General features: G+C 39.1%; 1 protein-coding gene across 4 annotated transcripts in view; it reads right to left on the minus strand.

Annotated features, from left to right (window-relative positions):
• Positions 1 to 16,920, minus strand: part of LOC114469284 (trichohyalin) — a 131,301-nt gene that overhangs the window by 61,528 nt on the left and 52,853 nt on the right. For all 4 annotated transcript variants that reach the window (XR_003674751.1, XM_028456630.1, XM_028456629.1 and 1 more), the window contains 2 exons: positions 9,632 to 12,691; positions 7,786 to 7,911 (listed from right to left, as the gene is read on the minus strand). Coding sequence is in view for 3 of the 4 variants with exons in the window: in XM_028456630.1 (XP_028312431.1) it covers positions 7,786 to 7,911; positions 9,632 to 12,691 (3,186 nt within the window). In the remaining variant the exon portion in view is untranslated. The remainder of the gene's footprint in view (positions 1 to 7,785; positions 7,912 to 9,631; positions 12,692 to 16,920) is intronic.

Genomic DNA, 16,920 nt, shown 5'->3' on the forward strand with positions numbered 1-16,920 from the left:
GGAGTGCTGATTGCAATGATTAAAAAAAGTTATAATTATTATCAATATTTTGATATATGTGATCATTGACAATGCTGTAAAGGCTACTGTTGGTGAGCTTACTAATGGCACATAATAGCTATATTTTGATGAGAATATTATAAGCAAAGAGACATGTTCATCAGAATTTTAATGTTGACAGTGGAAAATGAATGTAGTGCCAACAAAAGCAAGATGAAGACAAAAATACATTGTCACTGTAAAATCTAAGAAAAGTACTAAATACGTCATACAGTGCATTGTATATAAAAGAATTTAGAGTAGCAGTTATTTGTAAGAGGGTCTATAATAAGACAGCAGAGTGCCACAGAGGCAGGAGGGAGTGAGATGGCATGCCCACATGTACAACACAGCTCTCAGTGCAGTGCCCATCTCAGCTCTGTTTTTCACTACAGTAATAGACCTTCGCCTACAAACCACTGAGGTCACCACATTAACTCATCTCTTCCGAGTGTGAGAAGCCAGTCAGCACAACTCAAAAAAGGGTTTGATATTTCATCCTGGTTACTTTGACAGTCTTGGATTTCAATGTGGTTTCTAGATTCTGTAAGCACAACAGACCTTTTTGTTTTAACAGCAGACTAAAATTTCACAAAACCTAGTAAACAGATTAATTCGGGATTTTCTTAATTATCTTTGTCATCAAAGAGGAATACCGTGCATTAGTCACTATGGAGATTTATTCAGGCTTCCAACCAGGCTAGCATGCAGACATAGTTTAGCCTGTTGCTCATTCTGATTCTCATTCTTTCGGCTAATATTACAGAACTTATTAAAGTTATTTAAAAAGTAACCAAACATAATATAATAATTTTTTTAATTACCTCAAAGATGCTTGTAATGATCATCAAAACAAGGAGTAATTCAATGTATTATTTATTTAATTATTTAATTTCTTTTTTATTCAATTACTGTGCCAGGTTTTTTATTTGATTTTGCATATATAATCATAGCCCTCCAATATCACTGATAGATATTTTCTTTCAAATCTTAGACTATCACAATATTTTAAGTTCATTATTATTAATTAACCTTTAAAATAATGCATGTTTATTGAGGCTAGATGTACTTTCTGATGTTTTAGAGAAGCTAAAGGTGTGTTCACACCAAATGCGACTGCAGCTACTACAGTCGCTTAAATGGCCCGTGATGAGTCAGTTGAACATTGTTGCACTTTTTGGCACTTTTTGGTACGACCGAGTAATAGTATGTGTCTGCGGAGCCGGTGGCAGCACTGAGAGTGCTGCTGCATTGAGAGTATGGAAAGCCGACTGAACATATATTAGACATCTTTGATATCAAAGCTCTGTTTCCTGTACTAGTGAGGTCTTTGACTGAACTAGTTTACTAGTAAAATACTGAAACATATACTCGTAAACTTGTAGAGAGAAAAAATCCCTACATGTTAACGAATGCTAGTTAACTAATAAGGCAAATATTGTGTCTACTAGTTAACTTGTGAGCCTCAAATGTTTACTAGTTAACTAGTAACAGCTAAGATGTCCACTAGTAACCTAGAAAGGCATATATGGACCATACTAGTTAACTAGTTAAGATACACAGATTTTACAACTTTAACTAGTTAATGCAAAAAGGTTCACTAGTTACACTAGAGATGTCTTTATGAGTCATACTAGTTAACTAATGAGGCTCTAAATGTTCACCAGTTAACTAGTTAGAGAACATATGTTCACTAGTTGCACTTGCATTGTTTTACGATCATACTTGTTAACTCGTGAGACTTTCATGTTTTACTAGGAGACTAGTTAGATCTAAAATGTAACTCGTGATACTTGTTGCACAAAATGATAATGAGGAGGAAGGGAATAAGTGAAGATTGGGGCTTCCAATGGGCTCTCAAAATAAAAATAAAAAGTAAGAGAAACTGTGTCACCCAGTCACAGTAGTTGGAGTATTTCAAACCCTACTAGTTAACTAGTGAGGCTCAGAAATGTTTACTACTTAACTAGTAAATCCTAAAATCTCAACTGGTTACACTCATGAGAACAGTTTTGCTGTACGAGTTTACTAGTGACTAGGGTTGGGCACTGAGAACCGGTTCCAAATAGGAACCAGTTCCTAACGTCCGGTTCCAGAACTGTTACGAAGATGTTTGCATTTTGATTCTTTTTTTCGATTCCTAAATGCCCGCACTAGTTTGTTTCCGTAGCTTGCTCTGTTTGTTTACGCGGGGTTTGTATAAGATGTGTTCAGAACGCGACTTGTGTGTGTGTCTCTCTGGCGTGTGTGTGTCTCTGGCGTGTGTGTGTGTCTCTCTCTGGCGTGTGTGTGTGTGTGTCTCTGGCATGTGTCTGTGTACGGGGACGCATTTACTCCACCTCCGGGTCCTAGTGCCTGCCAGTCGATGAAGCCTTTTCCGTTTACCGCGTTTACCGAGGTCCGTGTGGAAGTCTGCATGTTTATGACTATAACACAGAACACCACACATGAGAACTGTTTTCACCTTTATTTTGATTGTAGTTTTGAATCAGCAGCTCAACAATAACACAAGGTTTCAGTTTGGACCGCAGAGCAGAAGGAGATAGGAACTAATCACCGGTAAAAAAGCCCAGTAAAACAATCACCATGAATAAATATTTGCTCCCTGGTAAAGACAGTAGCTCTAACAACTGGTAAAATGATAAACTGGTGATGTTATAGCCTGTTCATGCAATACGAGGACGCATTTACTCCGCCTCCGGGTCCTAGTGCCTGCCGACCGGTGAAGCCTGTTCCGTTTACCGAGGTCCGTGTGTGTTTAATAAGTCTGTGTGTGTCCGTGTGAAAGTCGGCATGTTTATGCCTCTGTCCATCCACTCTTTTCATTATATCCATGTCTTTTAAGGCTCTTATTAAATAGTGTCGGCTGTAGTCCGGGCTGCCGCCATCTTGGATTATGTCGTCACCAGCGCGTCATCGCCGCAAGTCACGAAAGCGCAGAATGACCCAAATAACAGTAAAGAGGTATTATATTAGTCTATTTTCTTTTAAAAGTGTTTTTTTTGTGGCTTTAGACTCCAATTACATTTATGTATATAATATGTTCCCTACAATATAAACAGGTTCACAACATAACTATTTTTATTGTTTCTGTTTCCACTGTATCCAGAATAATAATCTTTCTCAACAAGAACTGTTGATTGATTTGTCACATGGCTTGTTTGAGTTTGTTTTATTTAGTTTCACATCTACCTGGGCTGTAGCTCTTTGTTTTTTTACACTGCTGCCAACTTGTTTCTAGTTTTATTTCAGCAAGTTTCACTTTTACAGTTTCAGTTGGGACCTTTGTAATTGAACACCCTAGTTACATTACAGCAACCAAATTAAACTATATCAACTAAGTGAATTAATAAAAATTACCTGTATAAAGGCTTTTTCAAATAAAAAAATGATCCTGTGAAATCTGTGACCTGTTGACCTGCACAACGCAAAGAATCGGAATTGAGAATCGTTTAGAACAGGAATCGGAATCAGAAACAGAATCGGTAAAATCCAAATGATGCCCAACCCTACTAGTAACGCCCTGTACAGTTTACAAGTAAACTAGTAAGTGCCTCAATGTCCACCAGTTAAACTTTAAGGAGTGTTCTTGGCCTCAGTAGTGAAATAGTGGAAGACTTTGTGTGGCACTAGTAAACATAGTTGTGGACTAAACAGCATACTAGTGGATATCTGCTTTCGACTAGTTAGCTAGTTGTATGCTACAATTTGACAAGTTTACATGCTGAGCAGCCAAAACACTTTACTTGTTCAATAGCTGAACAAAGATGGCCCCGAAATGAAACCTATTCCCCTTTTGACCTCAGGGTATGAGGGGGCGCTAGCGCAGCATCTATATCTATTTCACTGCACAGCTCCTCACACGAGCAAGTCACGTGTGCGGCCAGAGCCAATCGCTGCCCACACAGCCAAGCAGACACGGACTGTAAACACACGAGCGATAGAGAAGATAGTTTAGACCGCGACACGGGAGCTCAATGAATAGATCATTTGAAAACGTCAGCCACTGGTGAATCTTTTGCAGACAACTTTTCCAACCCGTTAAATACTCCATCTGGAAAACTGCAGATTCTCTATGGTGCCGTGCATGGAAGCTAAGCTCTGACCACTCGGTTCAAAGGTAAAAAAATTATTTTAGTTTTTTTTTTAAAAAAAAAAAAAGACAGCTGAATTGTACATAATATTTTAATTTACTTACTCACTCGTGTAGTTTGCAGCTTTACGTTTTGTTTTGCGCAGTTTTTTTCCTTTTCTGATTGGCCCTACAATGACTATAGAATTTGGTTATCAGCGTCTCAAACATTTCACAGGAACACACACACAAGGTATTTATTCATTTATAATAAAAAATAAAAATATACTAAATGAGTAAAATAAAACACAAAAAGACAACTGAAAGATAAAAAAAATACACCACTCCAAAAAATATACATTACAGAAAAATACAATAAAAAATATGAAAATTACTCAAATAAAAATATACTAAATGAGTAAAAAAAAACAAAAAACTAAACAATATTTATACAAAAAGTACACAAAATGATTCCAGACTCACTCTATAATGGCAACCAAAAACAGTTATACAAAAAATGCACGAAAAAACAACTGAAAGATAAAAAGCACACACATTATGACTCGAAAAAACATACATTACAGAAAAATACACCAAACAAAAAAATATAAAAGTGAGTAAAAAAAAAAACAACAAACACATTTATCATGTTCATGTCTCATAGAAGTGAACCAGGGAAATCACACACACTATTTTACTTTGCACCCACAAATATACACCTTTATAATACAGAGTACAGAGTATGTACACCTATGTACATCCAACCTTCAAACACATACTCATTTGGCCATAATTGACAACTCTACTTAAGCTCCCACTATATCAATACATACTTACGACAGGCACTTTACTAGTAGACTAAAATAACGACATTAATATCTTAAACGTATGACTATTCTCCTAAATGACGAGTTTAAATTAAGAGTTTAATCCAATTTTTTTTTTTCTCTTTAACGTAGCTCACTCCTGACTTGTCGTACATTTAATCTTGAATGCATTTATTTTTCCTAGTTTACCGTATATAAAAAATTCTGTATCAAGTTCCAATTCCAAAGTACATAATTTTATCGCATTAACTATTTTTTTTACTTTTTTAAGAACAGCATGAAGAATGTGAAGTATCGTAATGACTGCACCTTGGGCTGTCGTTTATCTCTCTTCTGACCTAAAGAAGTATTCCTACTTCCGGTTTAAATTATCTATTTATGGAGTTACTAAAGGATAAGTTAGCTCAAGATATACTTAGAATTTAAAAGGCGTATGCCGCTTTCATTTGGCCCCGTTAAGTTCAGGAAATGTGAAGCCCTGCCGCTGTAGCCTTCTCACTGTAGCAGGAGGGCTGCAGCCTCCGTCTCTACAGACAGTAACGGCCGAGGGAATTGCTTGAAAAATTACAATTTCTCAACTTTGAGCGACTTGTAGCGCGATCTAGTCACTGGAATCCTGCAAGTCGCATCGCTAGAAGAGAGGTTGCTTGGATGATGTTGCATTATTTACATTGATTTTGAATGTAATCTAGCACCAGAGTCACGTTCGGTGTGAACGCACCTTTAGTGAGCAGGCTGCTCTGGTTTACTAATATGGTATCTATTTTCATTCAATACGGACTTGTTGCATCATCATTTTACTGGCCACATTTTTTCACATCTGTGTATATTTGTGATTTATCTGACAGGTTTGAAGAAAGTGCTGAATGTACACTTGTCCTAAACAGTGAACTGACACCCTTAGACACTTTTTTCCAGCCTGCATTGGAAAACGTAGCAAGCCAGCATGGTCAAACAAAGCTTGGTCAAGTCTAGATGTACAAGATATTCTAATGCTAGTAAATAACCCCAATACAGCCACTAGATGGTGGTAGTGACTATGGAAAAAAGAGAGGGCCCTAAGGCTTAGCCCAATATTATCATTCATTGGATTATGATTACACAGGCTTTCAGCATCAGAAATTAACAACTTAATTTAAGCTTACACACAGCAGAGTGAAAGTAGAGGACAGCATAGCTGTACCCATTAGTTTAAAGAGCTACCTTCTATCCTAAGCTTTCAGTAACAGTCTCAACATAAAGAACAATACATGAATACAATAATAAATTCAGCTGGTTGAAAAATACTGTTGTACTTTGAATATGGAAATTGAGATTTGCTTGTCTTTAATAAAAATGGGAAAATGTGTGCAACCAAGTAAAAGACAGACACAAATAGCACCCTGTCTGCATTGCCGGAAGACACATCATTAAGGGCAACTCAATGAAGTTTTCCCTACACCACACTTGTGGGTTACTGACAAAATGTTGGTATGTAGGTCTGTAACCTGGCAAGAGCCAGATTGATGTGTAGCCCTCCCTCTGTCTGGCGAATCGTTTCAGAACCAGGGAGGGACATGAACAGAATGCTTGAAGCTGATTGGGCGAAGCGCCTGTCCAAAGCGCCTGTCCACCATGATTTGTTTTAGCCAATCACACGGTAACAAATGATGGCATGTGCCGCAAAGACGCTGCTACAACAATAAGGCTCCGCTTTGCCGTCTTCAACTTCCAAAAATGCACAAAATGCCTCTTGCTATTGCTCTTTCAAAAAGGAAATGCTGAATTCTTTTAAAACTGAGTTTATAGCAGCTTCCACACGTTCATCCTCCTGCATCGACATATTTCCATTTTGATTCAGAGCTATGCTAATAGCGGTAGCCCAGCTAGTTCCTCTCCCCGCAACTGTGCATGTGCCAGTTTTGCTTCGGCGCTTCTGCATTTGTCACACCCAGATATCCCACCCTAAACCACAACACTGCCTCATGATTGGTTCTAACCGTTTCGGTTCGGTTTCGAAAGGCAAAGGCGGGAACAGCACAAGATGGACTCTGGTGTTTCTGAACACCAGGAGAATTCATCTTGCAGGCAAGGTTAGTAGGACTGGAACAATAATTAAAAAAGCACACGATAAACAAAAAGGAACCTCAATGATACTCAATGTGCATCGGTCTCAGCACCATCCAGGGTTTGTTCATAGCGGAAAGTAAGGAGTGACACTCTTGTCAATCAAGGTAGGTGAAGGCCAGCGGGTGCTATGCTACATGTAGCTTCCCAGGCAGCAATAGTAGTTAAGCCATTTGACCACCTGATTCAGGGCTGTGAAGCAACTTTCCTGTGTGAAGCCGCTGGCCATGGCAGCCTGAGTTCTTAACATTCCAATTACAATGGTAAAAATTCTGATGAGAAATAAAAGTTTAATGTATTTGAAAGGGTGTTCTTGCATTGTTATTATGACAGTGATTAATTTGGTCCCAAAAAATCAATCTTGACAATAATATTGTTTATCAGCAATAAGTTGTGGGACAATATGTAATCAAGCAAAATGTGTTATCACAGGTCAAAGAGCATGTACCCATTCTTGATAATTTGCTCAGCTGCCCTTTAGCAGCAGCCTGAAGTGGGATGGGCGAAGGTGTGTGAGTGAGTAGTCTCGTGCCTTCAACATTAGTCACCACAACCCTTTACTACTTGCATGTAACTGAAGCCAAACTAACTGCATTCTTGCATCATGTGTTCTCAAACATGGTTGTCAGCATTATCTATGCTGTGCTTTACACAGATGGTCCTCCTCAGTACTTATATCAATCAAAGTTTGAATTCTTCTGATTTACAGCTAAGCATACTGAGACTTAGACTGAGACTTACCCAGCTGTGACGCTCCTGCTCTCTATGAGCACTGCGACTCCTCACTCTGGAAAGGTTTCCCTCTGTCAAGGTATCAGGAGGAGTTGATCGTCGTGAGACACTCCGTGACCGCATTCTGTTCAACTCCTTAGAAAAGCAGAACCAGAATGAGCACACATCTGGAACACCTGGTATACAACTATAAACACGTTACCTTCAAGGGCAAAACCTTATTGTTAATAATATTGAATGCATTTCAAATCTGAAAAGATCCTCTGCATATTAAGTTTAATAGTTTGAATATGACTGAGTTGTGCAAACTGCGAGACAGATGAGCAGCTGAACACTGCTGTAGATCAAGGTATCACCTCAATGATGAATCAAAGGAAGCAAATCACACTGAAAACAAACCAATGATTACAATATTTGGATGATAAAGAGTTCAACATATCAACATGAAGAAGCAACATAAAAAATCTACATTAAACTATGGATGCTATAAAAAAGGAAACAAAATACAGTCAAATAATAAATCAGTCATCAGAATTACGGTTTAATATTTTCGGGCCTTACAAGCGCGAACGAGAACATATGCGCGCAAACGAATACGCAATGAAATATTGTTCCCAAATGATGACAAGCTGATGTCAGCTTTAGGTGCGCTGCCTTTGTGTAACGTCAGGTGATGCAAACTCACTTCATTGTGGTTTCGCTTCGACCCGGATTAATTATAGTATCAAGCTTTGTAATGCACAGTTAGTCTTATTTTATGCAAAAGTATCTCCAGACAGCGCTAGTTTTCTCTGTTGCAGCCAGCATTTCACTCACTGTGAGCAGCTCCATTGCATACTTGTGCATGTAGGCATGCATAAGGGCCCGTATTTCGCTGCAGAAAATGGATCCGGGTATCATTTCAAAGGGGTCCATTTGTAATATAACACAAGTAGCAGGTAGTTTTAAAATGTGATGCAGTGTAAACTTGCCGAACATTAAATATCCTCCCGTTGTGGCTGTGTTTTTCAACTGTTGCTATATACAGTATATTACGCATACTGTATATATATATATATATATATATATATATATATATATATATATATCCCATTCATTTTCCCATCCACACTGTGGAACTCCTTGTTGATGATGTCATCTCAGAGTCAACAGCTCAATGTTGACAGGTAGTCATAGTAACACAGCTCAATGTTTTGACAGGTAGTCATGATAATCCTGAGTTTACCATGTTCCCGTGACCGGAGTGTGTTAGCTGAGCTTGAGCTGCTTGCCGGAGGTCTGCGCTCTGAGTGCTTTTCTAGTTTAATATGTTATACTATCACTTTCACAACTTAAAACATTATAAGGTGGGTCATTAATTAATGCAGCACAATACAAACAGGCAAGCTAACCTAAAAAAGTGACTCAAAATTGTTAACCTGATTGTTATTTTCCTCCTTCCCCGTTTCCATCCATCCTTAACTTTCTCTACTTTTGAATGCAAATTTCAGATTTCATACTGAACATTGTTCAATGTTCAAGTTCTTATTACATTAAACCGTTAGCTTAAACAATGTTTTTAAAAAACCCCAAGATCTTATTACTAAATCAACCGTATTCAGTCCCAATTTGCATTCAATTTTCCACTGTCCTTCTATTCCTCAACTTTACAAAAATTACAATTACAATTTCATTTAGCAGACGCCTTTATCAAAAGCAACGCACAACACGAGTAGTTAGGGTAAAGGGACTTGCTCAATTTCCCACAGTTATGGCCCATGTTGGATACATACTGGTGACCCTCCGATTATGAGCCCCCTTCCTTAACAGTTACGCTACTGTCCCAAAGGGTATTTTCTAGTTTTGTCCATCTCACCTGGGATCCTTGGGACCATCTCTGGACCTGGTTGTCTTTTTTGCTGTCCCGATGCTGAAGTTCATGGGGCAGCCATTTGTGCTCTGGGAATGCACTGATGGAGAGTCCACCTGAGGAGTGAGCAGTTTTAGCTTCAGCTCCAAGAATAAAGGCCATTTGAGAAGGATTATCTTGGAGCCTTTGTGGATGCCTTAGCCAATCGTCCTGGTCGAGGAAAAGCTGCTCAGGACCAATATTGTTGGCATCTTTTCTAGGTTCAGGGATGGGTTTGTCCACAGACATGCCAACTGGCTGCAGCTCCCATGGGTCCTGAGGAGCTGCTGTCCACATCGGACTTGAGACACCTCCTGAAGCATGGGATGGTACCTTCCAGTTGACATCCCTTTCTGGTGTAGGCTGCAACCAAGTTCCAAACGCAGTCTCAATGCCTTGAGCACTGGGCACAACAAACAAGTCTTGTGCAGGAGAGTGCTGAGATGTAGATGAGAAGGAGTCGATGTCAAGGATAGCTGGTCTGTAAGGCTCCTTCCAGCGAGTTGTAGGGTCACTGCGTGGGGAAGTAGTTTTTGACATCTGATCACTCCTTAGCACAGAGTCAAGATCTAAGACTTGAGGCCTCAAAGGTGATGTCTTTAGCCTCTCCTGTTCTTCTTTTTTCTGCTTCTCTTTGAGTCGTTGTTTCTCCACTTCTTGCTGTCTGGCAATCTGTCTCATTTTCTCTGCCTCTTCTCTCTCCATCTTCTCCTTCAGTCTGCAAATCTCAAGTTCCAGAATTCGCTGCCTTTCCCTATCTGCTTGCTTTTGCTTTTCAAATTCCATGAGCTGTCTTTTCTCTAAGTCTTTAAGCCTTTCCAATTCTTCAAATCTTTGCTTTTCCCTCTGTTGTTCTTGCTGTCTTAGCCTCTGGTTTTCCATCTCCTGTCGCTCAAAGTCTAGTTGTCTCTGTCGATCCCGCTCTAAATCTCTTTGCATCTGTTGCTCCAGCTCTCTCTGCCTTTCCTTTTCAATTTCATTCTGACGCTGTCTCTCCAGCTCCCTCTGTTGTTCCATCTCTTTTTCAAGTTCTTTTATTCTTAATATTTCATGTTCAAATACCATCCGTCTTATTTTCTCGGCCTCTTGTTTCTCCTTTTTCTCTCGAAGCCTCTCCTTCTCAAGCTCAATGTGTTGCTGCCTCTCTTTTTCTACTTGCTTCTGTTTTTGCAACTCTAAGAGCTGCTGCCTCTCCTGCTCCATCCTTTGCTTTTTTCTTTCCATTTCCTTGTGGTACTCCATCTCCATCACCCTTTGTCTTTCCCTTTCTTTATCCAGCTCTCTCATTCTCAACATTTCTTGCTCTAAAGCCATTTGCTTGATTTTTTCAGCTTCTTCTCTCTCTTTCTTCTCTCTTTGCCTTTGCTTCTCATTATCAATGAGTTCTTGCCTTTCTTTTTCTGCCTGCTTCTGTTTTTTAAACTCTCTAAGCTGTTGCCTCTCCTGTTCTTTTATCCTCTCTAGCTCCTCCATTTTCTGCTTCTCTTTTTGGATTTCAAGTAGCCACTGTTCTTTGTCCATCTCTTTCTGCCTCTCTTCCTCCTTTTGTCTTTGCTTCGCCTTTTCACGCTGTCTCTCCCTTTCCTGCATTGTCTCTGCCTCTCTACGTTTCTCCCTCTCAAACTGCCGCTCTCTCTCTTTTATGACTTCTTTTTGTTTCTCCCTCTCCAACTCTTGCAGCCTCTGTTTCTCGAGCCCAATCTGTTTTTGCATTTCCTGGGCTTTTTGTTTCTCATATTTTTCAAGCTCTGTCTGTTTTTCCTTCTCTCGTTCCTGCAATTTGAGTTTTTCCACCTCTGCTTGTTTCTTTCTTTCATGTTCTTTTTTCTGCTTCTCAAACACTTTCTGTCTCTGCCTCTCGTCCTCCCTTTGCATCTCCATTTCCTTCATGCGTGCAAATTCCAAATGACTTTGTTTCTCTATTTCCAATTGTCTTTGTTTTTCCCTTTCCAACTCTTTCATTTTAATCAAGTGTCTTTCCGTCTGTTTTTGTAGCTCTCTTTTATTTTCAGCCTCTATTCTTTCTTTCTTTGCCAGTTCGTTTAACGCTAATCTATGTTTCATTTCCCTTTCCCTTTCCTTTTCTTTATCAAGGTCTCTTATTCTTAACATTTCCTGTTCTAATGCCATTTGTCTTATTCTCTCAAAATCCTCTCTTTCCCTTTTGTCTCGAGCTGACAAATGGCTGATCGCTATTTCTTCCACTCTAACCGGAATGGATTTGTCAAAGGCTTCGTCCAGTGATGGGTTTCTCCTTATTGGAAGACTCTTTCCTTGTACCCCACTGATAGGCAAAGTCACATCTATTGGGGCTATTCTTACATCTCCAAGAGAACTTGGCTCCTGTATTTGTCCAGTCAAAGCAAAGTAAGTAGCCCTGGGTTTTGGCATTTCTTCATCTGGCAACATCGATTGATCTCTCTCTTCATCCAGAGCCATTGGCGTTTCCCTTTGAGATTCATTTAGCATCCCTTTCTCTATGCTAGCATTTTGGTCCATGCCTGACATGGTCCACTTTGGTAAAGCTCCTACTCTCAGGAACCGGGGCTGCTGCTCAGTTGTCATTGACAAAGCTAGCTGTCCTTCCGGAGACATTTTATCTGTCAGTGACCTGTTTCCCTTAGACTGAATTGGTATTGCCTTATTTTCCAACTGATCAAGAGGGACACTTGCATTCATTGTCCTGTTTTCTTCCACTATCCGTACTGTTTCAAAAGCATGAAGAAACTGCAGAGGGCCTGGTGGAGACATGGGCTCTTTGTTAGTGACAGTGAACAAAGTTCTCTCATCCTCTCCATCTACTCTCCTAAAAGAGAGGCTGCTGTATGAGTCCTTGGCAATGTCAACATTGTCCTTCACCATGACACTTTGCTTATCCACAAAATAATCAAACAAGGAAGCTCGCACTGTCTGTACTGCAGCACTGTCGTTGCCACTATGTTCCTTTGATAAATCACCAAATGTTTGAAACTCTTTAAAATCCATTGGGGGTCTCTGGGTATTGGGAGTGATCTCTGACTCTTCATCCTAAAAAAAAAGAAAAGAAAGATGTGTTCATAATATGCAATTGTTGTGCATTACTTGTTTTTTTAGGCAGTGTCATATACAGGATCGCCTCCGGGGTGCCAGTTTATTACCAAACATGGGGTTTTGATGGTAAACTACTTTTCTTTACATTAAATTTACATAAAAGCCAATGAAAAATAATTTGTGGACAGAGTATATTTTATTCTTGTAAGAAAAGGGGACCTGGGACTGCTGTAGTAGGTAGCTGATGTTCCTTCCTTCCTGATAGGGACCAACAAATAAAGATAACCAACAAATTAGGTGCCTCTTTGGAGCTGCTGATGTCTCCATTACAAACTACCGTCATGTCCACATTCTCTAGCAGTCCAGAGAGAGTACACGAAAGAGAGAGATGCACATGTTCAGACACTCAAATTGAACCGAAAATGTCCTTAACGTTCTTACCGGTAGATATTTTATCACTGTTGATGCAATGAGAGTTTGTATGTATGAGTACTAAAGCGGAAGTAGGTAAGTCTCAGGCCCTGTTTACACAACGTTTTGCTTCTGAGGATGTATACATGCCAGGCCAATAGATGGCAGTATTATTTTGCAGTGAACCAAAATAAGCAAACACAAGTAAGACTATTTGCGTGAGTCACCCTTTGGAATTAAACTTAATTTCTCCAACAAAGTGTTTGTAACTGACCCCATAACTCATTTATTTATTATCCTGAACACTGGTTTTAAATGTTGATGTTTTCCTATTTTGGACTCATTTTTCTCATGTTTAGACAATCAATTTTATGTGTTTAAGACAACTCATCCTGCAGTTACCTGGAGTTTCCACCGGGCATCAGGCTTTCTTGTTGGTGTGCCTATAATGGGGTGAGCTGTAGGACCCAGTCATTTACTTACCTGTGCAGAATAGTTACAAGGATAGTTGACCCGGAGGACAGTGTACGTGCATAAATAATTAGTAGAAGAGCAATTGTCGGCAAGTATATCCAACTGCAGATGTGGGTACAGTACAAGTGACACCCGCTACAAACCACGCCCACGCAAGCAATTTTTCAATAGCGGCTGCGGCTGTAGCTCCACCCTTCTCATTGTCAGCAACAGTGCGCTTAGAGGGGGTGATCAATCCACAAGAGCGGTGCAACCAGAATATACAGAGCTGTCAGCGTGATCCTTGAGAGCAGTGTGCCAGGAAATGAGTCCCACATGAGAAAAGATTTCCTTTTTTAACGCCCTTGGTGAGCAACATGAGGTACGTCATTTTTTGCCCTTCACTGCAGGTGAAGCAGGTTGAGTTGTCCTATTTGTTGATAAGTTGGTTATGGAAGTTGTTGCATTTATTTACTTGTTTGCTTTAGTTTGTAATTTGATAAGAGGAATTATGTCAACTTATGTAAAATTTTCTTCTAGTTTAAGAGCCAAATCAAAGTGTGCATTTGAGTCTGGGTTTTTGTTGTGTGTAATTCTTTTGATGTTGGGTTTAATTAAGCATTGCAATATTGTGATTGATAATGATCTGTTTTTACAAGATTTTTATTATTATTATATAAAGCATGTTTATGAATTGGTGTGCACTGTATGAAAACTATAAATTAAATAACTTGTATTTGTGTATTGTTTTGTAGTTATCACAGTCCTGCACTATGCTTGTCATCATCGAATAAAAAGCATTAAGGAAGCATCAGTCAAGACTCCAGCGTCTTGTTCATTAAACTCAAGGGCCGTTACAGTGTTAATTTACTTCACCGCCACTTGGATCAGCGGAGATGTGTTTTATGCCTGAACCAGATTCTGACAACAATCACAGTGCTGCACTCCAACTGAGAGCTATTTGCCCAAACTTGAGTCGGACACTGCTGCGGTGAATGAATTGTCAGGTGATGTGTTTCAATAAGAGCAAGATGATAAACAAATGTGTGCTGAGGAGGTGAATGGAGGCTGTCCTCTGGAACATGAATACCTTTGTATAGATAGATAGATAACTTTGTAGGCACGATTAAAGCTAGCCTATAAAGTGTTTCCCTGTTTACATGGAGATGAAGGGAGAAGCATTTTCAAAAACTTCCCACTCTGACATCTCTCCATGTGTTTGTCCATGTGTGTAATTCGGGCCTATGTGTGCAATGTAATTTCCATACAGGGATTAATAAAGTTCTTCAAATTCAAGATTTTAAGCACCAAAACGCTGTAGCAGTGTAAACAGACCGCCAAATCGCAACAAAACTTTTGTGTTTTCACTAAAAATTGTTCTTGTGTAAACAGGGCCTTACATTACCCTTTGGGGCATCTCCCGTCAAGATTTTATCTGAATGAAAAAACAAACCATTAACACAACACCCACATACGAGCCTGCCACAAGATGCATCATCACTTTAAAAATAAAGAAGCAGCACGAAATGAAGGGACTATGTTAAGTAATGACATGTTCTGACTTTTAGGAACAGAGGCACTTTTCTGAAATGTGTTTGGAACACTTAAAGAGTGATGTTGTAAATGAAGTTAGCACAATTAGCACAGATAGCACTTAAAACATGAAGTGCGGCACAACACCTGTTTTTTTTTGGGAGTCAAAAAATGTTATATCCAAAGCAGTAAGACACGCCCAGTCAGGCAGCCCACAGCGCTCCAGAGAGTTCACTACAATTACAGGCACACACAATCACAAAGTGAAGCTCACACACAGCCCTACAGACACTATAGCACTCAGGGGCAAACAGCACTGCTCTCCCACCACCTCACCCACACACACAAACAAGAAAGCACACACGGAGATCAGAAGTACACGCACATCTGCGCACATGCAGAGACAGACGGGAATACACACATAATGTGTGTACATACACACATACTGTAGCTTGATGAGCCCTCTGATTAGTGCAGAATATGTTATTTATAGAAGCAAGAGTCAAAAACATCACAGCTGAAGAAAGAAGTTCTGCATTGGAGCTGTCAATCAATGCTCACTGAGGATTGTGATTGGACGAAAACTAATCCCTCCTCCAAGCTTTTATAGGAGGGGAGGGGCCAACAGTCAAAGTTGGTGATGCACGATGCACTAATAATCTGTCTCAGCCAATAGCAAAATTCAATTGTAATAGCTGGTGTTAATGTAATATAAAACCCTTAGAGGGCAGTCACTCTGACATTTTACAACTAAATATGCAAAATTAAAATACCTTTACTAAAATTTGAAGAGTGGAACTAGGATTAATAAAAACAATATTTAATACCCAGAAAAAAGTGAGTTTGGGGTTTAGTTACTCTTTAAGGTGGCAGTTTCAATACCATACATCAGCCATTTAAGTATTTTTTTGTTAGGTATTGCCAATCAACTGGATTTATATTGGATTTGAATACACTAGTTTTATGTTCAAATTTATAAAATTGTAATGTTTTCTGGTTAAAGGAAAATAACATTTCTATAAACTCTTTACCAACAGTTATTGCACTTCAATTTATTTCAGTACATTTCGAATTTAAATTTGACAATATAAACTATTTCATTTTTACTATATATAGTTACAGATGAGACATCATTCACAATTTACAGTACTTGCTATTGTATTGCTTAGTGGAGAGAAGAAAAACACTAAGTGACTGAAACACTAGAAAACAGTTGGTAAAGACAAGTCTACAGGACACACTAATGAGCAATAACCATAAATAAAAGTAACTTTTTTAGTTTCAACACTAAGTTGCTAGAGCTTGGGAGAAAAACCTCAGCCTTGCTAAGCTGTATTACAAATGTACTTCCTTTTTCTCAAAGGTACAGAGTTGAGGGCACATAGTAAAGATATTGGGACTATATATGGTTCAGTAGAAGAAGGATACCACTACAATATCTGCAGTAAATCAAATCATACTTTATTTATATAGCACATTTCATGCACGAGGCAACACAATGTGCTTCGCAGTCAAAAATAAGTCATCTCAATGATCACTTGAAAATTAAAAATACAGTATACAAATTCAGAAAAAAAGTTCAACATGTACATTAAAGATATCCACATAAAGTAGATCACACAACATGCACAAAAACAAGCACACATTGAAAGCAGGCATCAACATCTAACCATCAAGTTTTCCAAAAAGTAGAGTTTTCCATTTGCTTTTAAAAGTGTTTAATGTAGGATCTTGTATCAAATCCGCAGGCAGGGCCTTCCATTTACTAGGGGCATAAAAACACAAACAGACTCCCCTGCCTTGGAATGTATACGTGGAACAGTTAAAAT

This window comes from Gouania willdenowi, chromosome 9 (genome assembly GCF_900634775.1).
Source record: "Gouania willdenowi chromosome 9, fGouWil2.1, whole genome shotgun sequence".
Taxonomy (NCBI): Eukaryota; Metazoa; Chordata; class Actinopteri; order Blenniiformes; family Gobiesocidae; genus Gouania; species Gouania willdenowi.